Source organism: Kryptolebias marmoratus, linkage group LG12, assembly GCF_001649575.2.
Source record: "Kryptolebias marmoratus isolate JLee-2015 linkage group LG12, ASM164957v2, whole genome shotgun sequence".
In the NCBI taxonomy this organism is placed as follows: domain Eukaryota; kingdom Metazoa; phylum Chordata; class Actinopteri; order Cyprinodontiformes; family Rivulidae; genus Kryptolebias; species Kryptolebias marmoratus.
The window spans coordinates 8,673,007-8,696,806 of NC_051441.1; the positions used below are offsets into that span (position 1 = coordinate 8,673,007).

Below are 23,800 nucleotides of genomic sequence, written 5' to 3' on the forward strand. Positions count from 1 at the left end.
CTCATTTCATGGAGCATTCAAATGGTTAGAAACTGCTCTACATTGAAGAAAAAGTTATAGCAGATTGTATTTGATCCAGCTAGATTATTTGTTTTCTTCAAAATGCAACTGGTTTATCTAAAGCCACCCATTTATCACAACTAACTCGCAGAGTGACTTTTGACCTGCTGAAGCGTGCCTACAAACCGGATCATGTGACTCAGGGAGCATGTGCGGAGTGTGCCAACTGTGAGTTTATGAGAGGTGTTTTAGGTGCGTGCATATGCAGAACCGGCCAGACAACTCACTGCGAGCTGAAAGGTGTGTGCTTGTGTGCGTTGGACACTCTGAGCGGCGTAGCAGAGCGGACAGAGAGTGGAGAAGAGGGCAGCCTAAAAAGCACACAGAGCACAGACACAAGATCCCAAAGACAGCCGTTTCCATGATCCCTCAGCTGATTCTGCAGCTGATCTGCCAACGATGGTCTCCCTGTTTCGCTCAGTCAGCGTTTAGGTGGCTTTCAACTTTTTCCAGGTTCATTTAGGGAGATTAATTCTCTCGTTGCGTTCATTCGAACCAACCTAAAAATTAAAGTTTGAATGTGAGCGTGGCCTTTTCACAATTCAAGAAATACTGCGGGTGCTCTCACAGGTGACAGGACAGTATATTCCTGAGCTTCTAATACAACCATTTATTCAAAAATATTGTTTGAACAGCAGACCATTTTCACCATTGTGCTCTGGACACCTCCTCAACTGAAAACTGGCTCAGTTTACCACAGGCTCTGTTGGCAGACGTCCTGACATGACTTCAAGACGATTGCAAGAGCATACAGACCTAACAGGTTATTTTTGTGTCAACGTATGTTTTTGTTGTTGTTTTTTTTTTAATTAATGCCAAACCTCTTGTCACAGCACGTCTTGTATTGTTTTTTTTTCTTATGTGACACCAGGAAAAACAAAATGGGCAACCGAGGGTTTAGCAATGACCTGGAGGATTGCTCAACTCAGCTTTTCTTCCAAGTTTTATCAACAGAAAGACAATCCCTTTAACAACAGCCAAAAAATAACACAATGATGAAATGTGGGCATTCTATACCCTGGGATAACCAGTATGGTCTCCTCCAGAAGAGTTTTAAAAAATATATCACCCAGCACATCTGCTGAGGGTGAATCACCTCTGTCTCCCACTCTCTTGATTTTACTAAGTGGCATTTCCTTTAAAAAACTGCCAGAGTTTCAGTATTGCAGATGTGAGGTGAAGAAACGTTTGTGCAGGAAGAACAGGTGAAACCTGCAGCATAAACTCAAAGTCTTTATGAAACAGAGAAGATAGTTCACATGACTTCATGGAAGGAAGCGACAGCTCAAATGACCCGGTGTTTAATTAAACATTCCTGCTAAGAGTGAGCGGCAAATCAAGTGAGTATCACATTTAGAGCCGACCAGATCAGTCCCTGAGCTCCTGATTTCTCTCTTTACATGCAGAATGAGTTCAGAGGATCTTAAAGGCGTCTTTGTATCAGTGGTTCATAACCAGAGCACTGTGTCAGAATTTACTGAGACAACCATCGTACTTTAATACCGATATATGACTGATCTCTGAGGTTTAACTAGTTTGATGGGCGTTTCTTAAGACAAACTTAAGCTAAAACTCTGCTTGTGGTTAACTATATTAAACATTCTGTTCTGTCCTGCATTTCCTCCTCTCACTATGTTGCCGCTCCTTTTCATGAGCACAGTCGTACTGAAAGAGCTGAACAGTTGTGGAGAAAATATTCTGGTTCTTTGCTTGAGTACGTCTCTCAGTACCAGAATCAGAGTTGTAGACTTTAATAATCTCATGCTGAGAGGAGATGGAGTTTTAGCTGTTTGGCCAAACCTTGGAAACAGGAAATTGGCTACAACTACAGACACAAAAATGGATATGAGAAATAATAAAGCATAGCCTTGCATTCTAATAAACTGAAGTAATTAGGTTATTCTGTTGGACAAGTAATTATTATTTGCTGAATTTTTATTTACTTCACCTGTTTTAAGTTTTATCAAAGACAACCTTTTTTATTGTAGTTATGAATATAAAAAAATACTGACTTAGTTTTGATCAAATCTATATAAAGCCACTGGAAGGGGAGCTGCAGGTTGCAGACCCCCGGGTTAGTCAGATGTTTTAGGATTCTGTGGCCGAGGAGATGATCTCTGAATATAGAGCGAAAGAATTTGGGATTGAACAAAGGAAGGAGCTCTCCCTTCTTCCCTCCCACCCCCACAGTCTTTGAATCTATCATGGCTGTCACCTAACATCAGCAAGTGTAAAGGCTGAGGCTTTTTGTGTACTGCATCTGAGTGAATCGAAGAAGGAGGGTACCCATCCAGGAGATGCTCGTGTCATGAGGTTCTGAAGAAGAAGAAGAAGAAGAAGAAGAAGAAGAAGAAGAAGAAAGAACGCCATGAGAATCAGATTACTGAGGTAAATTTGGAGAGCGGAAATGGTCTTGTCTTGTTTAAACATAAAGAAGTGCTTTTGCTAGCCAGAATTTAAAGTTTGTCATGTTTTTTGGTTATGGTTGCTGGACAGATGATCTTCAGAACCACCTGAGCACACAGGTCTGATTATCTGATCTCTGTGAAGTCTCAGAGCAGAATGGAGCAGAATTCACTCAGCAGGTGGGCAACTTCATAAGCGTTGCCCACCTGCTCGTGTTAGGGCCCTGTCAGAGCAACCTGTGACCCAAATTCCTCCTGAGAGCTCTCGTTCCTGGAGTCCCTTGAGTCTCTGTGAGCTGCTGAGGAATCACTGATAGTGACGAGAACAGCTCCGAGGCTGAATGTTGCTGTATTCTGGCCTTGGCAGTATCAAATCACACCGTATCTCTGGCCTGCTACAGATTTGATACCAGGAAACATGTTTTCTGGTTCACTCCTTTCTCCGCATACCACTTTTCTCTCTCAGCATCAGGAGTGAAACAAAAGACTAGCATTGTCTCCGACGGCTTGCAAAAACTTTGAGGAATTTGGAGTGAGATGTGCAAGTTGCTGCATACTTTAAATATGTCACTTTCCTCCCCCTTGTTTTCCCACCGACCACCGACCTGATGATTGAAACTCCAGAGGATGTGTTCTGTGATTATTATGACCCTGTTGCCCAATTAAAAAGAACTGACAATGCCACGGGAGACGTTAAATGATACACAAGCCACCTGTTTGTCATCAGATTCAAGCAGTTCTTTAAAATGACAGAGTTCCTGTTTACCGAGAGGAATGTGATGCAGCTTTGAGTTCAGCTGCTTTTCTGACAGTTTGGAAAGGAGCCAGAGAGGACTGATGACAGGCAGACGGCCTCTCCGTGGTATCAGCGCCTTCCAATCTGCCGTTGCATGCCACAGGATATCAGACATGCTTGTGTGACTGCAGTTTACTGTTCAGTATCAGAACGAGCCGCGGATTAGTGAAGCAGGTCGAGGCCGGCTCTGGAGACGAGCAGCACTTTTGTTCAACAAACTAGTTCTCAGGCGTCCGGGATGTTGAACTTTCACGCCAGCTCGAAAAGCAAATGCCAAAAAAAAATAAAAATAAATAAAAAGTGCTTCATTCAGAACTGTTTCTGTCCGGTGGTAAACAGTAAAGCAACAGGTTCATTCAGTGTTCACTGCTCTAATGACAGATCTTCAGTTGTTTCATCAAAAACAGAATCCACATTGAAAAAGGTTAGAATTAAGCGGAAAGACATAACAGTACACACACACACACACACACGCACACACACACACAAACAGGCAAAAACATTATCATCCACCATCACCTTTTGATGGAGCGTGATAATTAATGTCTTTCCTGTTGTAGATAGCTTTGGAACAGCATCAGTAGATTAAAATGGTTGGCTGTTTAAAAACGATCACTATGAAATGTTTGAGATTGGAGGTTTTTTGGCATCGATCCACTTTGGTTTTGTTGTGGACTAGCCGTTAGCTCATCAATCGGGTCAGAATTAAACTATTTCTCCAAACCGAGGTTGTTCAAAGAGCTAACTACAACAGGTAAGATATTATTAGTTCATAAAAGTTCCACTGAACCCTACTTTAAAAGATTCAAACAACTCTTTTTAAGAAAAGTGAAAATTTGCTGGTTTTCAGGCCATCAGCCAAACAAAATAAATCACTCTAAAACAGACCCTGGAGATTTATACAGATCATGTTCACTTTTTTATATCTTACAGTCAACAGGTTTGATTAACAGACAGATATATAATGGAAGCTCCATGGAGGGACAACACCTTCCTGCTCAGAAGGAATAAATGTTACACAACTAAGACGTCTTCTTCACCCCCCCCCCCCCCCCCCCCAGAGGAACAAATTGCCCCTGACTTGTTATTGCAGTTGCTGCCAGTGTTCGTTATTTTCTCATCACAGCTTAAAGGAAGCAGGTTCAGCTCTCACTCTTCACCTGTTAGGAGCCTCACTTGGTGGTGGGGGTTGAAGAGCACAAATCAAGTATTATGAAAGCTGTCTGGGAAAAAAAAAAAAAAGTTAATCACACGGTGCACTCTTGTTGGCTTTTTTGCAAAGGAGAACTGATTTTTAGCACAGAGAGTTCAGTGTAAAGTAGAGGATTAAGTGTGTTTTGTAATTATGTGCCTGGGCATGGAGTGGTAGAGAAGCAGGGGGGCTTAAGGAGGAGGGGAGGCTGCTGAAGTTTTAGGGGGGGGGGGGGTTTTTTTTTTTTTTTTTTTTTTTTTTTTTTTTTTTTTTTGTCAGGGCTGTTGCCCCAAACTCTTGCTGAGTGTGACTTATGCCCGGAGCAAGCCTCCAGGAGAGAAAGCAGTCATAAAAAAGACAGACTGCTGACAAGATTTTATGTGTTTGTATAAGTGTGTGAATGTGTTTGTCTGTTAGCAAAATATCTCATGAACCACCAGACACATTTTAATGAAACTTCCACAAAGTAATCACTGGATTTACCTCTACAGCTGATTGAATTTTGGAGTCAATCTTATTCAAGATGGACGCCACAGCTATTCGAAACGGAGTCAGTTTTACAGATATTGAGCTAAAACATGATGTGGTAGTAGCTGAGAGTCATTCACAGCACATACCCCGAGTGTGACATCTCGAGATATCACATGAGAGTTCACATAATGTTATTTTACAAGGTTTGATCAACAACTTCTTTATTTCTCTACGAGTTTAAAACTCTGTCATGAAAGGCAACAGGCGATAGGCCTTCCTTCAAGAAATGCTAGGCCTTTAATTTACTTCAGGTTTAGATTTCTTATTTACTAAGCTTTAGTCCTGGAAAACTCATCCACATGTGTAACTTCAACACTCCAGGTATCATTGTGGTGGATCCTTGTCTTGCCTGCCTGGACACGTCTTGCGGTTCTGGTCCCCGCATCAACAAACTTCCCAGACAACCTGCAATATGGCGGAGACAAATCAAAGCAAACAAACAACACTTAAAAAATGTTGCCCATTGTCGGGAAACAACAGGGGGTTTGTGAGATTTTATCACAGAGGCAACCTCAAAGTCAAATTAAAAGCCTATCTGTACATCTGAGGCTTGTCTTATGGCAAGCCATTTGTGTATTTATTTGCTATCCCTAATTATCATTTTCACCCACTAGTTTGCAACTACGCTACCCAAGTTGAACATTTGGATACACCAGATTAACATTTTGGAACTCTGGTTCAAACCAACATTCTTACTAGTACTTTCCCACCAACTAGAGGCACTTTTACCCAACTAGTTGGAGCAGAAACCATGCTAGTCAGCAATTTTGCTGCACTAATAGCCCAAAAGTCTCAACTAGTTGACTTTTTAATGCACTGGTGGACCACTGACTCAAACTGGACTTTTTACTAGATTTTGTTTGGAGCACTAGTTAACTAGTAAAGGCCAACAAAGCTTTAACTAGTGAGCTTTTTGGGGATTAATACTTAACTAGTATCCCTAAAAATCTCAACTAGTATGCCTAAAATATTGACTAGGTAACTAGTTAAGCTGAATTTAGTCACACTAGTTTACATTTTTAGGTGCACTAGTTAACTAGTAAGGATAAAATGACAGAACAGTTCGAGTTTACTAGCTGATCACTTAAGTTTTTAGGTCATACTAGTTGATTAATGAGCACAGATGACAGCCACTAGTTAACTAGTAGGCATAATTTGTGTTGACTGGTTAACATGTAAGAGTTTGTTATGTTTACCATTTCACTTGTACCATACAGGCGTTGGGTAGTTTGGTCAAGTGGGTTAAAAAGCCAACTAGTTGGGACTTTTGGGCTGTTAGTGCAACACAGTTGCTGACTAGCATGATTTCTGCTCCAACTAGTTGGGTAAAAGTGCCACTAGTTGGTACTAGTAAGAGTGTTTGTTGAACCAGTGTAGCAGAATGTTGAAGTGGGCGTGAATAAGGCTTGATATCACGGACACTGAATGAATACACAAATGGCTTGCCACCTTCTCCGGCTCTTCGGTGGGATCATGACCCAAGTCTGGACATGTACGTACTCTGCCTGCCGGGTCAGTACTGTCGACACCAACGAGCCGCAACTAATTTTATGTTCCAGGAAAGCCGAGCGGTAAAGTAGCTGTTACAAAATGCTCTGGTTTTCCTTGTTAGACAGGTTTCTTTCCCATGCCAAAAGTCAGCCACATAACAAAACGTCTTGTTCATAAGAAATCATTGCTCAGGATTCACGACATGATTGATGACTCATTTCTGTTTACAGATCCGACCAGCAGTAACGGACCCTGCCGTTCTACAAGTCCCTGCAGCTCTTGTTTTTTTTTTTTTTTACTCAGAAGGGTTCAGACGTGTTCACTTTGAACTCCCTAGCTGGGACTTCTTGTCAAGTTTGAGATCATCTGTCAAACTAAACTGATGATGATTCAGTGATTTTAAGAGAATACTCTGACATTAGTGTTTGACCAGAGAGCTGTCAGGGACCTTGGAGCTTGTAGCCTCTCAGCCTCTTATTGTACTGTATAATTCTGGGGCGAGGAAAAGGGCATGTTGGGATGTCAGGAGGGAGTGGAAGATAAGGGGGGCGAGGGGGGTTGCTTTAAAATAAATATATATTTTGGTATTTTACATGTGCATTACAGATGCCCACAGTCTGCTCTCGCTGCTTCTGGGCGTTATATAAATAGTAAAGGTTAATTAGTTAGCTGGGAAATTGGATCGGGGCAGGCAGTCCGAATTTGATCCATACTCAGGTAACTCAAGCAATCCCTTTTGTCAGAGCAATCGGACCTATATAAATCCACCTGGACGAACTGGAGGCACCACATCGCCTCACCTCACAGCTGGATCTGTCAGAAGGAGTGGAGACGGAGGCAAACCCGGAATGCAGACTTATCATGGTAGGGTGATAAAACGTAATTTATTAAAGTAAATACTAGCCAAAACAAAAGCTGACATGGCAGCCAAAAGGAAACTAACAACAACAAAATCACAAAACAGTGGCAAGGTAACTAGGCATGGAGCGAGGTGACAAGACGAATGACCGAATGAAGAATGAAGAGACAGAGACCGGTTATAAAGGCTGAGGGAGAAATGGGTAATTGGTTACAGCTGTAGACAAGACGAGAAGCAGGTGAGGTGGGCATGGCAGACAGGACTGGAAAAACACTGGGGAGGTGAATAGTGACAAGACATCAAGCGAGGTGACAAGACGAATGACCGAATGAAGAATGAAGAGACAGAGACCGGTTATAAAGGCTGAGGGAGAAATGGGTAATTGGTTACAGCTGTAGACAAGACGAGAAGCAGGTGAGGTGGGCGTGGCAGACAGGACTGGAAAAACACTGGAGAGGTGAATAGTGACAAGACATTAACACAGAAACCAAAAAGACAGCTAAAGCAAAACAAGAACTACAACAAACATCAAACAAAGAACAAAACACCAAAAACTGTGACAGAGCCCCCCCTTTAAGGGGACGGCTCCTGAAGTCCCCTAAAAAGAAAAAAGAAAAATACCTGACTCGGGAGGGTGGAGTGGGTAAAACAAAACACAGGATGGAGGGTATGAAACAAAAACCGACTGGGCAAAAGGGCCAGGGTAAACAAAACAAGAAATCAAAATACCGGTGGAACCACCGGACATGGCCTAACGCCGAGCAAGAGTTCAGGCGGACGGCCCGAGCGCCGTCTGCAGCGTGGCCAGAGATCAGGCGGGCGGCCCGGGCGCCATCCCCGGCATGGCCAGAGTTCAGGTGGGTGGCCCGTGAGCTGTCCGCGAAGAGGCAGACTCTGACGTGGACCAGGCGGGCGTGAGCCGGACAGACGTGGACCAGGACCAGACAGGCGTGGACGGGGCTGGCCTGAACGAGAACCAGGCAGGCGTGGACGAGGCCCTGACAGGCGTGGGCCGAGCAGACATGGACCAAAACGAGACGTCCGGTCTGACCAACGACATAGTGGAGCTGAGCGAGACGTCAACCGGGACCCTCGGTGGAGCAGACTGAGGAGAGACATCCGTCCGAACCCTGGATGTAGCGAAGCAGAGCGAGGCGTCCCCTCGGACCCTCGACGAGGCTGAACGGAGCGAGGCGTCGTCCAGGACCCTTCAAGGAACCGACGTGGCGGTGGAACAGCGGCGGCAGCGTCAGCTGGGCCCGCCCGTTGAACAGCGGCGTCGTGGTCACCGACCCCCACTGAGACGAAGGCTGGTGGGGCATCGTGGTCGCCGACCCCCACTGAGACGAAGGATGGTGGAGCGACGTCCTGGCCGACCCCCACTGAGACGAAGGATGGTGGAGCGACGTCCTGGCCGACCCCCACTGAGACCAAGGATGGTGGAGCGTCGTGGTTGCCAACCCCCACTAAGACGCTGCGAGGTGGGGAGTGGATGGCGGATTCGGCAGACCTGGCAGACTGTGGAAGCTGTGGGGCCTGTGCAGAGGTCGCAGGAGGCTCTGCAGAGGTTGCAGGAGGCTGTGGGGGCTCTGCAGAGGGCACTGGGAGCGGGACTGGATGCACTGCAGGCGGCGCTGAGAGTGAGACTGGAGACGTGCCTAAAGGCAGAGCTGGAGAGTCCTAGAGTGAGGCTGGAGAACTGACTGGCTTGGGTGACTGGGTGGAACAAGAATGTTTGGTAAACTGGGCAGATGCATTGATTAATTGTCCTTTTAGTAGGGTTATTTCATTAAAAAAGTTCATGAAAATGGGGATGTGTAGGAGACCAGAACGAGACAGAAGTATATTTTCAATAATGTTGCAAGTGAGAATATTAAGATTTGGTTCAGGGTTATTTCTTAAAGAAGTAAACAGTCTTTGAATCTGTGAAAAAGTGTCCATGAGTTCTGGGGGGGAAAGGTCAGACGTATGAAACTGCAAGGAGAAAGATGGAGTTGTGGTAATGGCCACTGCGGCAGGCGGGGGCATGGTGTCGGCTGTAACCGACGCAGGCGTGATGGCGGCTGTAGCTGACGAAGGCGTGACGGCGGCTGCAGAGGACGGGGACGTGATGGTTGTTGAGGCCGAACCCGGAAGTGACATGGAAGCGGCAGAAGCTGACAAAAACGTGATGGTGGCTGTAGTTGACGGAGACTTGGTGGCTGCAGCTGACGAGGACGTGATGGCCGCCGCAGTCGGATCCCTCCTTCGCCGACCGCGAGACGAGGTGGAGACTGCAGGTAAATGATAGGACCCATCAAGGAGGCTGAGCGGGTGCTCTCTCCGCAGCTCCCAAAGGATTTGTTGTTTCTCCTCTGCGGAGAGAGCAACACCGGGACTGACGTCTGCTGGGTTCAGGTATGATTCGGTCATTCTGTCAGAAGGAGTGGAGACAGAGGCAAACCCGGAATGCAGACTAATCATGGTAGGGTGATAAAACGTAATTTATTAAAGTAAATACTAACCAAAACAAAAGCTGACATGGCAGCCAAAAGGAAACTAACAACAACAAAATCACAAAACAGTGGCAAGGTAACTAGGCATGGAGCGAGGTGACAAGACGAATGACCGAATGAAGAATGAAGAGACAGAGACCGGTTATAAAGGCTGAGGGAGAAATGGGTAATTGGTTACAGCTGTAGACAAGACGAGAAGCAGGTGAGGTGGGCATGGCAGACAGGACTGGAAAAACACTGGGGAGGTGAATAGTGACAAGACATTAACACAGAAACCAAAAAGACAGCTAAAGCAAAACAAGAACTACAACGAACATCAAACAAAGAACAAAACACCAAAAACTGTGACAGGATCACTGACCTGGAAGGAAACTTCTAAACGCAGTGAGTTACTTCTGTAAATTCAGATTTAAAAAATACTTTAATTTTGTTTTGTTTCGACTTTAAATGTTGCTTATGTTAAGTAAAACCTTTGCATTCAAGGTGTTTTTTTTTGTCCGAAGTCTTTGCTGTATATTTTATGAAAAACAGTCCTATCTGGCATCATTTTTTACTGACTAAAGAAACAGCTTTACTCAAACTAACAACAACAGTTTGCTGGTTTGGATAGATAGATTTGTCCATCATCTGGTTAAATGTGTTAATAATTCATCGTGGCTTTTCCTCCTACAGGAATAAAATGTCTGTCCTCATCTCATCTGTCCTTTCTGCTGATGCCATTGACAGTGCTATCAAGGACTGCCAAGGTATTGTTTTTCTCTAACATCTTGTTAGGGAACAACTGGAGGGAGATAAATTAACATTTTTAAAAAGACAGAGGCACAGATTTATTTACTGTAAATGCTTTAAGTGTTTTATCAGAGCATTGCTTTGCTGTAAATCAGATTTAAACTTGGAGTTTCACTGGCAATGAAACATAAAGAGTTCTGTATTTTTCTATTGGTTTCTTTAAAAAACGTTGACTTAAATCACTCCCGATGCCACTTTTTTTTTTTCATTAAAAGTATTCCTATGATTTAATAGGAGATGAATTGTTGGCGCAATTCTAATTCAGTCTCAAAAACTCCCGGCAGCAAAACTGATTTAAATTTCTCCTTCAGCTCCAGACTCCTTCTGTGCAAATAAGTTTTTCCAGATAAGTGGCCTTTCCAAGAAAAGCCCTCAGGATGTGAAGAAGGTTTTCGAGATCCTGGACAACAACGCCAGTGGATATATTGAAGAGGAAGAGCTCAAGTGAGTGTGCAGGACTGTTGTGTTTTTGCATGATTCTATGTGTTCTGCTGATCCTTTTGGACACAAAATCTTATAGTTAGGTAACCTCACACATGTAAGAGGACTTTTATCGGAAGTTTATCAACTTTTGATAGCCGACATGAAAGTTGCAACTGCAATTTATACAAAAATGTTTAATTAATGAACAAAATCTGACCTTTGGAGAAGCCACACTGCTTTTACACTAATTATTTATCAGCTAAAGCATGCTAAAAGCCACTGTGAGATAATAGTAACTGTGCAGCTAGTTACTTATTGAGCAAAAAACTTTAAGTCATACATTCGATTTAGTTTGCTCAGTGCAATATTTGTTTGCACCTAGAAGATTTTGCCAAAGTTTTGCATCATGTCCGCTCTTTTTAATATGTTAAATGGCTGTTTTTTTTCCCCAACCCAGAGTATTGCATTTTGCTTTGGCCTGATTTAGTTTGTGCCTTTTTGCTTTCCACCAGGTTTTTCCTCCAGAGGTTCAGTCCTGGGGCCCGGGTCCTGACAGACAAGGAAACCAAGGCCTTCATAAGCACCGCTGATGACAGCGACGGTCAAATTGGAGCAGAAGGTGAGGAGATTATTTCAGTATTCAGTCATTCCTGAAGGAGCAACAGACCTAAAGACACTGACTTAAACTGGACTGGTGAATTTCTTTAAAATATTTTAATTCCATTCTGCAATTGGTTTCACAATAGTGCAACAGAATTTATGATTTCCTATATAACCCTCCAGGTTTATCATTCATCTTATTTTTCTCCTCTTTTGTCCACAGAATTCCAAGCCATGGTCTTGTCCTAAACAGCTGGCGATCTCTCCATCTTGATCCGACCCCTCCCCACCTCTCTCTGACCCCTTCAAGGGCTCTTAGTTTAGTTTGTCACCTTCCATCCAGTCAGCAAAGAAATCTTCAAATTGTTCTTTTTTTTTCGCTAAACCCATTCCAGTCCTCTGAGATCTACATGGCTGATGTGTCTTCAGTTGTTTTATTTTGGACCACTCGTAAAGCTGTATAGTCCAAATAAATGTAACTAAATTAATGAGAAATTAAAAGCATAGAAACCCACTTTCTGCTGCTCTTGTTTTGGTGTTTATGCTCAAATGTACACCCCTGCATCTTAAAAGGGTGAAAATGCTGTTATTTTAAATGTAAAATGGTTTTACTTACTCTTATCAAGCACAGGCGCATGAGAAGTGACACCAGCACTGCAGCTGTCTGGCTCGGTGCATGTACAGTGTGTGTCTGTGTGTGTGTGTGTGTGGAGAGAGAGAGATTTCATAGATCCGTGGATGTATAGCGGGAGGGGAAAAGCAGAGGAGCGTGACCTTGCTGACCACCTGAGTGTCTCTGTGGTTGGATCGAGTGACAGCTGTCCGTGCAGAATCCCACTCGACTGCAGACAAACCGCTGCAGAATGAATTTAAGTCAGAACATCTCGGGACATTATTCATTAATGTTATACAAATGTCTGTTTGTGTTTACTTGACCAACACTCGTAGTTCTGTTTAATTTATTCCTTCATGCAGGGCTATGATCACATGAGGAACAGACACTGATACTCAGACCTTTTTAGTCCTCAAATCCCAACACTGAACAATTAATACATTAACACTAGCAATAGTAAACTTTAACTTTTAATCTTCCTTAGATGGAAGATTATTTGATTTGTTTTTCGTGAGCCTAACTTCTTTTGGACTTTAGCAAAGACACAACAAAGGTTTCTTAGACGCTCTACAGAATAATCTGCATTCCTGACTTTAGAGGGGAAACGTTATGCAATCACATGTGGTCAATAATAATAATAGTGCTATAGCTACAATCATAGGTTTCCCTTAAAAGCCAGACAAGGGGATCATGCAGAAAAAGGTCTACAGCTGTACTGTAAAGAACTTCAGCGCTGCATTCAAGGCCTGTAGGATTTTCTCTGCTTAATCTAAAATGATATGAGGAACTATAGACAACAAGTCAAAAACAGTAAAGAGGGAGTAAAAATTGTTCTGAAACTGTTTTAATTTATTCAGAAACCCTTTAATTACCAGCTGCCCACCAGTTATCCCTGTCTTAATGAAATCACTCCTTAATAATTTCTGAACTTGTTCAAGAAATTGACTTTTACTCATATTTCAACAACTAATCAATGAACTATACTTACCACATTACAGTAGTCACTGGTTTAAACACTTTTAAACCACTTTATCAACACATTACGATCAGTTTTGTTGAATAAAAGTGTATTCAGCCAAACATGATCATTTAAGGACACATTAATTATGCATTCTTCCTAAAAATAACACTTTTTACTCCGTTCTTTTAAACTATATTTTGTGTTGCCATAACGAAGGAAAAAAATACATTTGTAATGTGTATGCAAAACTTAATAACAAAAAGCAGTTTTTCTCAAACAGCTGTCACCTTATAATTATGGGCTGCTACATCTTATTTTGAGATATTTTGTAATAATAAGATGCTAAGTCATAATTTTAAGAAGCTAGGTCAAACTAATAAGATTACATGCCATGATTATGACTTAGCATATCATTTGTATGAGACACTATCTCAAAATTAGGACAGCAGGAAATGGTCTTCCACAGTAATGGATGATTTAAGTTTACTGTTATGAAACTGAGCTTTGTAACATAATGGTGATATTTTTAAATGATACGTATTTACCCTTGCAATGCCCAGTAGCATTCTGAATTGGCTGATTGTGGTTTAGCGCGTAGAGACTAAAATCGAGTGATTTGGATGAGTGAAGCTGTCAGATCCGAGCCTGAGCTGAGCACGTGAACGCAGCAGCAGGCAGCGGCCGGGCTGTGACGTCACGCAGGGCGCATTCAGGGCTGCTGGAGCGGAGAGTATCGGTCCACATTCTGCGGGAGAGGCTTTACGCTCCGAGCGGTCGGACGGAGTCAGGAAAAAAAAAATTCAACAAAACAAAAATACGCTTTTATTATCGCGCTGATTAATTTTTGGGAAGTGGGGGGGAGAAAAGAAAAAGGGAGAGAGGAGACGGAGCGGACCGGGGGCACATGGAAACACTATGCGGCTGGAAAGACGGCGGTGGACTTTACCTTTTTAGTTTCACTGGGGAGAAGAGGCGAAGCGAGGCGAGATAAACATGCCGCTGGCCTCGTCCCTGCTCTTTCTGTTTCTTCTCTGCCGGAGCTCTCTCTGCCAATACTCAAGCGACCAGTGCAGCTGGAAGGGAAGGTAAGACTCAGTGTATTTATTCTTTATTTTTTAAATAAATAGCTGAATAAAGCGGCTGTGTTTCCAGACGGTGAGCTGCTGGCGGCAAACCTGAGATGACCGAAACTCAGGACACCGCAGTTAAAACTCACTCAGATAAAGTAAACTTAGGATGTTTAGGTCAAGAAACTCTGCTAATATTGTTTAAAAAGAGGATTCCTGTCTGTTTCTGTATTTATAACAGTTTGGCAAAGTAATATCACAGTTAAATTAAGTTTTACATGAAATCACTCTTATTACACCTTAGCCAGTGATCTATTTTTTTAATTCTCAGTCATGCTTGTTTTTATATTATTAAGCTTACTTCCATTTAGACAATAATATTTTATGTTTCTCACTCAGTATTAGTCCATATAATTTGGTTCAGACGTGTAGATATTTTTATTTGACCAGGTTTCAACAGGAGCAGTTTCTAGATAGTTTCTCATCAAACATCTGTTGAAATCAGTTTTTGCACTTGGAGGTGTGCTTTCAAATAAAGTGTTTATGTTTTTTTGTTTTTTTCAATTTCCTCCACCAACCAGTAGGGGTGGGCCCTACTTTGAGTTGTAAACCAATAGTCTGTTCCTCATTAGTGAGATGCTTGACTTAAATCCTTTAATTGCAGGCAGAAGTGATGAAGTTAGATAGACTTAATTAAAGGCGTGCTGAGGTGAGGCTGGTTCTGGGGCTTTCGGCTGCATCTGCTCAGCATGTGCCACCATGGCTCACTTTTAGATGGACTGCGAATTAAGAATTTTCGCGTCTCATTCTTCGGTAAGCTGGGCGTTTCTCCTCCACAGTCAAACCACGAGCTTGGCATGCACATCCCTCGATCATGGCTTCCTGCCTCTGGCTCTGCCACAGAATGACTGACAAAGTGGAGTTTTTTTTTTTTTTCTTCTTCTTCTTCTTCTTCTTCTTCAAACCCTGACCAGGCATTAAGTTGTGGAGGGAGTCATTTGGACATGCTGGCGCCAGAGTCCGAAGTGCTGCCCGGACAAGTCTCTTCCACTCTCTTTGGTGGCTTGAAAGCGAGGGGAGGTTCAGTGCGTGACCGGCATTTGCACTTGCATGCAGCAGGCCCAGCTACTGTTGCTGCTGTTGTGTGCCCAGAAGCCCCTGTGTCCCCTCCATTCATCCCTTTCTGCCTCCTAACTCTTCCCAGAGGCAGGCTGCCAGCCGTGCGTTTTGCCAAAGCTCTAGGCGGAACAGTGTGTTGGAGCTGAGGTCATTCTGGCTGCTCCGGCTCGTGACTGGTCATGCAGCCAGTCTTGCGCTCGGCCTTAATGCTTCAGGAGGAATGTGGTCTAATGTCCTTACAGTCTGCCTGAGGTCTTCACCTTGATCTGTTAATTCAGACTACAGAATGACCAGGAAATCATTTTCAGATCAGCGAGTGAATGTCTTTATACTTTAACAAAAGTTAAAGTACACATTAACAGAAGTTTTTCCCTGAGTAAGTCTCTAGTTGGACTCTACCTCCCACTTTTCAGCTGACGTCTTGTCCTTGTTTTTGTCCTTCAGTGGCCTGACCCATGAAGGGCACACCAGGGATGTGGAGCAGGTGTACCTACGTTGCTCGCAGGGCTCCTTGGAGTGGCTCTATCCCACCGGCGCCATCATCGTCAACCTCCGACCCAACACGGTGTCACCCGCCACCGCCCGCCTCTCCGTCTGCATCAAACCCTCCAGGGATTCCACCGGCACAAACATCTACCTGGACCGCAGCGGCAAGCTGCGGCTGCTGCTGCGCGAGCAGGACCAGGGTCAGGGGAAGGTGCACTGCTTCGGCATTCAAGAGGGGGCGCTCTTCATCGAGGCCGTCCCGCACATGGACATCAGCCGGCGGATTACGGCGTTCCAGTACGAGCTGGTCAGCGACAGGCTGAGAGCAGAGGCGCTCTCCCCTTCTGGTAAGATGTTCTGGTGCTAAAACCCGAGTAAACATGTAGATACTTGGCTTCTGTTTCCCCTGCTGAACTGTTCAGTTCCTTTTTCCTTGTGGTGTGCACTGACACTAAATACAGCCATCTACTGGTGGAAACCTTTATCAAGTTAGCCTCAAGTAGTTGGAAACTCAGAATTCACATCAACAATCTTCTAAAGCGAAAGTCAATTTGTTTTTATTAAAATAGGAAAATCTAAAGGCAATAAGTCTATTTCAAACTTATTTTTTGGGGGAGAAAGGGTCAGTATCAACTGTCAGCTCATTTCACAACATCACAGCTCTGCTGCAGTCCTTAATTATTTTTCTTTGACTGGTTTGTGTGTGAAGGGGAAAAGCCAAACACGGGGCTTCCAATGAAAACCCGCCATTTATTTTCACGCTGCGTACCTGCCAGACCTGCACAGCTTCAAGCTGCGCGGCCGTGCGAGCGACTGTGTTGTTTTTTCCAGCGAGAGCAGAACACAAACAGCATCGGGCCCACATGTGTTTTTACGGCTCTCTGGCTTCATGTATCCACATCCTGCGTCATGATCTGGCACAGCGGAGAGAGAGAGAGAGGGGAGAGAGGGTTAAAACGTAGATGAGAGACTCTGCAGTTGTTTTGACCACATTAGTGCGCTGGGCTCGGCTCTGTAGTCTGATCCGGCGCTGTAATGTGGCATGAGATAGCTCTGGGATGATTCACAAAGACAGTGGTCTCGTGTCATGTGAGGCCTGGACGGGTGGATTGATGGCTCCTTTGCTTCTTTTTATCCTCTCTGGTCTATTTCTTTCTCCTTTCCCTCTCCCTTCCTCTCCTCTCTGACCCGCTGTGCTGGGATCGAGTTGCTCACCATCATGTTGGAATGAGTCTCCAACCAGATGTTGGGAGGAACTTTTAGGAGCATATAGGCTTGTTTTTCACTCCCCCAGCCTCCCTTTCAACTCACTTAAATTATTCTCCCCTTTCCTCGCCCCTCACCATTTCCTACCACTTGATTTCTTTCATGTCTATTTATCATTTTAGTGTTTTTCCTTTTCATTCCTCTCCCCTTCATATATCTTCCTTCTCTCCTCCTGGGTGTTTGAAGTGGTTTTTGTCCCCGCTGAATGAGATTAGCAATTTTTCCATTACAGTGGAATGCATCTGGGCCCAGATGTTGCAGCGACAGTGTACCCCTCCTTTTTTTTCCGCCCCTCCCATCCTTCTCTTCTCCGTTCCTGTGAAGTGGTTCCGATCAGAGTGGTGCTGCCCGTGCACGGGACCAGAACGAGATGCTGACTCGGCTCTCGGCCCATTCCTGCGGTTCCGTTTCACATGTGAGCCACGCTTGGCTCTGCCTCCGTAGCTTAACGGTTCAGGCGTGGGCTCGCAGCTCCACCTGATGCCACGGCGGTACGCAGGCTCGCTTCAAAGTGAGCACGCTCTCAGCTCCGGGCTCCGGGGTCAAGGCGAGGCCCGCTCTCTGACCAGCTGTTGGTGAGCCATCCAGGCTTGTGGCAGTTTGACCCCCTGATCTCTCTGGTGATGTTTCGACTCCAGCTGACCTTTCACCTTTGCACTCTAAACTTCAGAACTGAAATAAGGACACATCTTTCTTCTTTCGCAAGACGTTACAACCTCACTCAGTTCAGCGGCCAAATACTTCTATCATTTCATCTGAGTTATTTAAATTTGGATGATTTCCTGTTCACATAGTTCACCTTAAAGGTATTCATCGTAAGCTGTGAAATCAGACATAAAAAGGTGATCCTGAAGTGCATTAAACGGTGCAGTTTGAAAGAGTTGATATGCAATTCTGAAATGTGGGAAAATGTTTAAAATAAACAAGATTTTTTTTATTACTTTATGATTTCTTTTGACCAGTCTTTATGGCTTTGAGCAATAAGTACCTTTTAATTAACAATTTGAGTCCTAACTCCTATCTTCTGTCACTTGTTCCCAACCCTCCCACGGCCCACCTCTAACTAGACCTCCTCCTCTCCCCACCTGCTCCTGAGTTCCTCTCTGCCACTAATGAAAACCAAACGCAGTCCTAGATTTAATAAAGATACTCGGATTGAGCCAGCTGCAGGTCCACCTGGGTCAACTAATTACTGCGCTCATTTAGAGCCATTTCTCCTGCTATAAAGCAGTCTGGAGGTGGGTTGCCACAAGTCAAAGGTGAACTGCTGCCTGGGGCATGAATTCTTGGTAGAGACCATTTAAATTCTCTCTTTTTTAAAACCAGAGTATTTCCCCTGTAGTAACGAGATCGCGACCCTTCCTGGACCTTCGTAATTGGAAATTAGAGACTTTTTCTTGAGCATTTTTAATGATTTTAAAAACTTCACTTGATGTCAAATGTCTTTCTCTTTGTTTTGTTTTTTTCTGGTCCGTGTGTGCCAGGCAGGCAGGCACACTTATTCGTTGATAACTGTGAGGGTTCAGTGTGTTTTTATTATTAGCACTATGCACAGTCCGATTGGGTTTCAAATTCACTACTAACTGCTGCTCTGTCATTTTCAAATAAATAGTCATCTGTCAGGATGGAAAATACTGTGACACTAATGCTTTGGTTGGCCAAGTCGCTGCTGAGAGTCTGAGGCTCCTAACTGGAAAGCTGCAGGCCTGTCAGCGCTCTTTTGTATCATGGTTGATGAATGAAAGTACCAAAAAAATCATGAATAAAAAAAATATATATATATTTCTGTTTGGGGAGCTCTACTGGATTGACTTATCTACCCTGTTTCTTTATTTCCATAGCACCCTGTCAGCCCTGCAGTGATGCTGAGATGCTTCTAGCAGTCTGCACTAATGACTTTGGTAAGTTACAGTCGTGTAATAAATTATAAGTTTCCTGCTGTGGTAAGGTGGCAAAAAAAAAGTCCAACAAAAACACAGCTCTGGTTTCCGTGAAACGTGGCTCGGACTAGGCTCTAAATCTTTTTATTTTTCCAGCGGCACGAGGCAGCATAAGGAAGGTGGAGGAGGAAGAGGAGCACTCATCTGTCACCGTGGAGATCAGCCGCCTTTACAGACAGAAGACCCAGGTCTTTGCGTCGGGGGGTGTGAGGGTGCGGAGCTGGACTGGCAACATCAAGATGCCCTTGCAGTGTAGGGTGAAGTCCGGAGAGGGGGAGTTCCTCTTCACCGGGACTGTGAGGTTCGGGGAGGCCTGGATGGGCTGCGCCCCTCGCTACAAAGACTTCCTGCGGCTGTACCGCGAGGCGCAGCAGCAGGGGACCAACCCCTGCCATGTGGACACAGACTGACTGCAAACACAGCGAGTCCTGATCGAAATGGGACGAGAGCTAAGCTGAAAGTTTGAGCCGAGCAGAGGGAAGCAGACGGACTGACGGAGAGCCTCGCTCCTCTCCTCTCCTCTCCTGAATCATGTGTGCAGCTCCTGAATGTTGCCAAGCAGCATACTAGCAGTTTCAAAGCTGGAATGTGTTCCGATTGTCTTTTCAAACACAAGGAACTGCAGAGTTTAAATGTAGCAAAACCCGGTTTGTTTTTTTTATGTGTATAAAATGTGAATGAATATTGTACATTTGGAAGCTCCGCGCGCTTTGTAAAAAGGCTCGATGTACAGATCTGTATTTGTTTCTGAAGACAAATGTTTTAAAGTGAAAGCCTTTTATTTTGTTTAAAAAATTATTTGCAATTCATTTCCTGAATTGTTTTTTTTTCAGGTTCAACAGTTGTAAAAAATAAAATGGAAAAAAACTTTTTTTGTTCTTGAGAATAAAAGCTTTTATTCACTTGCATATATTTCTTAATATTCCTGTTCAGCAAATGAATGAAAGCCTTTTTGAATTTCAGTTCTGAGTTTTACACCAGACAGAAATCAGTTTTCACCAAGCCCAGCAATGAACTTCTATTATTAAAATTAACTAGAAAAGTTGCATATGATGAAAGTTAATTAACTGAAGCTCGTTATTTCAGGCACAAAAAAGTGCAAATATAATAATGGATACTTTCCAGTCACCTGTGAAGCAGTTAAAGCTTTATTTTTTCCCCAATCCAGTCCATTGTAATTAAAACCCTGCCATATGATGTGCATTATCCTCCTCACCTCAGAGCTGAGCTGCCAGAGGTACGGAGGGAGATTGATATCAGAGAGGCAGGGTGGATTCCTCTGTGTCGGTTCCTGTGGTGACGGGTCGGCCGTGTGTCAAGGTCAATGTGAAAGGCCTCTTTGTTCGCGCGGCGCAGCTCGGTATGACTGAGAGGTCTGAATGCGGCGCTGTGACCGGGCATGCAGCAGAAAGCAGGACCCCGCTCCTAATTCTGATTGGCACATAAACTGCTGCTCAGGCCTCCGGTTTAACCGAAGGCCCGTCATCTTCATGAGCTGAAACAAAAACCCCCAGGTTACAGGGGGCCCTTTGTGATACTGTTAAGAGGACATCCTGTCCACGGCCTCGCCTCTTTAATTTGACTTTTGTCTTCAGCAGAAATGCACCTAGAATGTCTTTCAGAGAGCTGCACCAAACAGAAGTGCTTTTCCAGACAGGAACATGCGTTGAATTGATTGTCTGAATTCCTGCTGACAGCCAGACGTCCTGGAATTGCTCGCTGGGAAATGCAAACAGAGTTTCCATGGTAACCTTGCCTTACTGTGAACCTTTTCGGCCTCAGCCTGGCTTTAAGATTTGGAGTCTTAAAGGTGGAGGATCAGTGGACATTCCTTCCCTGGTCCAGCTGTCGTCTCTTGTCCCTCTGGTGAATCTCCTGCTTGCAATTTGACTTTTGTCAACAGATATGTAATCTGCAGTGTAATTTGCTTCAACATACTCGCTCTGTTTTTAACTTCTTGTACCACTTTAAGCTTTTGGCTACCATTCTGCTCCATGTAGCTTTTAGCTAGTCCAATTTAACATCTCACTTTCAGCACTCTAGTTTTACACAAAATCATAAATTACCCTATATAATCTGGCATTTATGTTCATAATCTTTAGGCCAAATTTAAGATTGTGTTTTAAACGAAATTTTATATAAAACAATGATGAACATTTTTATTTTTTTCAATGTTTAATTGACCAAACAATTGATTCAAAAGTTTAAATGAGTAAATAACCAATAACTCATTCTAAATATATATTGGTTGTGGTACATGTGACAAAGAATCATATGGTAACTTAAATTGAAAATACTTTACAATAACAATAGAATAAATTACTATTCTGCAAATTGTTCTTTATTTGAGGTTGATGTCCATCAGACGTTCCCAATTATAACTGAAACTTGAATTTTCAGTAAAGACTGAGTGAACAGAGTATTACTTACTTGGAAGAATATAGAAGTAAATGGAGATGATTATTCTAGATTTTCTTGTACACCTTGACAAATAGGTATCACGTGAGGAGTATTAAGTAACTATTTTTGGCCTTTTTGACCATATTCAGTGACTAATATATCCCTTATATCCTCTTCTGATGAAGGCTCGCTCTGATGAAAAGAAAGTTGGCTTGAAAGATAAAAGTTTGATCCTCTTTAGGCCTTTGGTCGGTTCGCTGAGCAGCGGCCCAATCATTTGTACACACCTGTACAAACATTACAGCCTTGTTGAGTGTTGTGGGCTTCGTCCTGGAACTACTACTTTGAAAAAAAGTATCTTCCAAGCAGAGGTTTTTAGGGTTTGATTTTTAGTCCATGTTCAGCTCGGCATGGCTCATCCTTCATGATAGCATAGCAGCATATTCCTCCAACTTAGGTGGTTCCCCAAGTTCAACATTTATTTAGCTCAGAACCAGCCACAATAACCAGAGTCTTTGTGTTTAAACTTGTGACAGTGGATTCAGTGGATGTTGTGTTTTTGTTTGCTTTAAGCACCAAACTCCTTGTTCTTTTGGATTCTCCCTATTGGTTGTGGGTCTGCAGGTATTCTGGGCATTCATTTTAATATCAGGTGTTATGCATCCACCTGGAAGACATGCAGTTATTGGCTCAGTTAACTTAGGCCAATGAAAATATCTTTGCACACTTTCCTATTTGGTGTTAGTCATTTCAGATTTCATTCTCATTCATATAAATACATAACCAGCGAATGGTTAAATAAAATAATTGAAGTTTATATGTAAATTGATTAAAAGATGAGGTAAAGGTCGGTGGCTGAGTTGTGGTTCGATGTTTCTTGTCTCTGTGCTGGAATGTGGGGAATGTGTTGACTTCACACACATGGATGTGCAGCCACCACCCCGACGCTGCTGCCTCGATTAGCCAGAATCAATAGAGTCTCTGTGGTCTGTCTGCGCGTGAGTGTGTGTGTCAGCGTGTATGCCGGCAGTGTGCACGTGGCCCACACCCCAGCACACACAAACACACCACCCCGGCAGCCAGATAGCCACCACCCACACCGAGACACAACTGAGTCTGCAGCTGTAGTCCCGACACCTCTGATAGTCTTTTTGTTCATTTTAATTACGGCAAAATTTACTACAAGCACAGACTGAACGATTTGTCTCTTCTGCTCTGCTGGAGTCGTTTTGTTACTCTGATTTATACAAGACTCACACAATAAGCTTAGTTTCAGAGACTGCACTGGTAAACTATTCTAAAATACTCTTTAAAAACTCTTGTTTGATTCCTGCAGTAAAAGATAAAGTAGGATCACAGTCATATTGGAAAAATCATCTTTAAATTTCATGGTCACTGGGACGATCTGGGCCAAAATCACTAGAAAATCTGATCTGAACCAGTTTATTTTTATCTTTTGCTGGACTAAACAAAGCTTTAATTTTCATTTGACTTTCCTTAGTCTTTAGTGGCAAAGATTATTCTGTGAACTGAAAAAGGTTTAAGGTCAGGGAAAACAGTGACTAGTTTAGCATCATTTTCCAGAAAAGGGCCTGTAACTTCTGTTATTAGCAAAACCTCAGTCTGTTCTTTCTACTCATCTTTTATTTTTTTACTATTTTGTTTTGAACTTGCTTTTTTTGTTTATAGATTCATTTTGCACAACCAAGGCTAAAACTATGAACTTTTCATGTCCTTGCTCATGTGTTAGCTTGGAGGTTCTACTTTTGTCCCATCTATTAACATAACCAGTCCAACCTGTTTGGTTTTTTTCATCCTGCATGAATAAAAATAACTATGTGCTGCTGCTCACTGTTTGTTTCCCAGTTTAAGACAGATCAACATGGGTCTATGAGCGATTAAAGGGCTTGTTAAACTTCTCAGGAGTCTCCAGTGGGTCATGAGTTCCCCGGTTTTGAAACGCCTTACAGCTGCTTCTTTTCCAGCGAGGCAGCATCCAGGATTAAACCCTGAGGAGACCCTAACCCTAGCCCTAGGCCAAAAGGCCATATTCCATTAAACCCTGAGGAGACCCTAACCCTAGCCCAGGCCCAAAAGGCCCCATCCCATTAAACCCCGAGGAGACCCTAACCCTAGCCCTAGGCCAAAAGGCCCTATCCCCTAAAACCCTAAGGAGACCCTAACCCTAGCCCTGGCCCAAAAGGCCCTATCCCCTTAAACCCTGAAGTGACCCTAACCCTAGCCCAGGCCCAAAAGACCCTATCCCATTAAACCCCGAGGAGACCCTAACCCTAGCCCAGGCCCAAA

At 43.6% G+C, this 23,800-nt stretch overlaps 2 protein-coding genes across 4 annotated transcripts; both read left to right on the forward strand.

The window, feature by feature from the left end:
• Positions 1-1,318: 1,318 nt before the first annotated feature.
• On the forward strand, positions 1,319-12,155 carry LOC108241269 (parvalbumin, thymic CPV3-like). Of its 3 annotated transcripts, none has more exons than XM_025007843.2 (6): positions 1,319-1,400; positions 7,219-7,339; positions 10,502-10,575; positions 10,930-11,062; positions 11,554-11,660; positions 11,865-12,155. In XM_025007843.2, the coding sequence occupies exons 3-6, from the start codon at positions 10,509-10,511 to the stop codon at positions 11,888-11,890; spliced, it is 333 nt and encodes a 110-aa protein (XP_024863611.1). In that variant the 5' UTR covers positions 1,319-1,400; positions 7,219-7,339; positions 10,502-10,508; the 3' UTR covers positions 11,891-12,155. The 3 variants fall into 3 exon arrangements, with proteins under 3 accessions (XP_024863611.1, XP_037834599.1, XP_017280785.1); XM_037978671.1 differs by lacking the exon at positions 1,319-1,400 and adding an exon at positions 10,075-10,213 and having other exon boundaries at positions 6,316-7,615; XM_017425296.3 differs by lacking the exons at positions 1,319-1,400; positions 7,219-7,339 and adding an exon at positions 9,014-10,213.
• Positions 12,156-13,945: 1,790 nt separating this feature from the next.
• On the forward strand, positions 13,946-19,902 carry metrnla (meteorin like, glial cell differentiation regulator a). Its single transcript, XM_017425247.3, has 4 exons — positions 13,946-14,300; positions 15,846-16,234; positions 18,995-19,054; positions 19,190-19,902. Exons 1-4 carry the CDS (start codon positions 14,209-14,211, stop codon positions 19,501-19,503), a joined length of 855 nt encoding a protein of 284 aa, XP_017280736.1. The 5' UTR covers positions 13,946-14,208; the 3' UTR covers positions 19,504-19,902.
• The last annotated feature ends 3,898 nt before the right edge of the window (positions 19,903-23,800 follow it).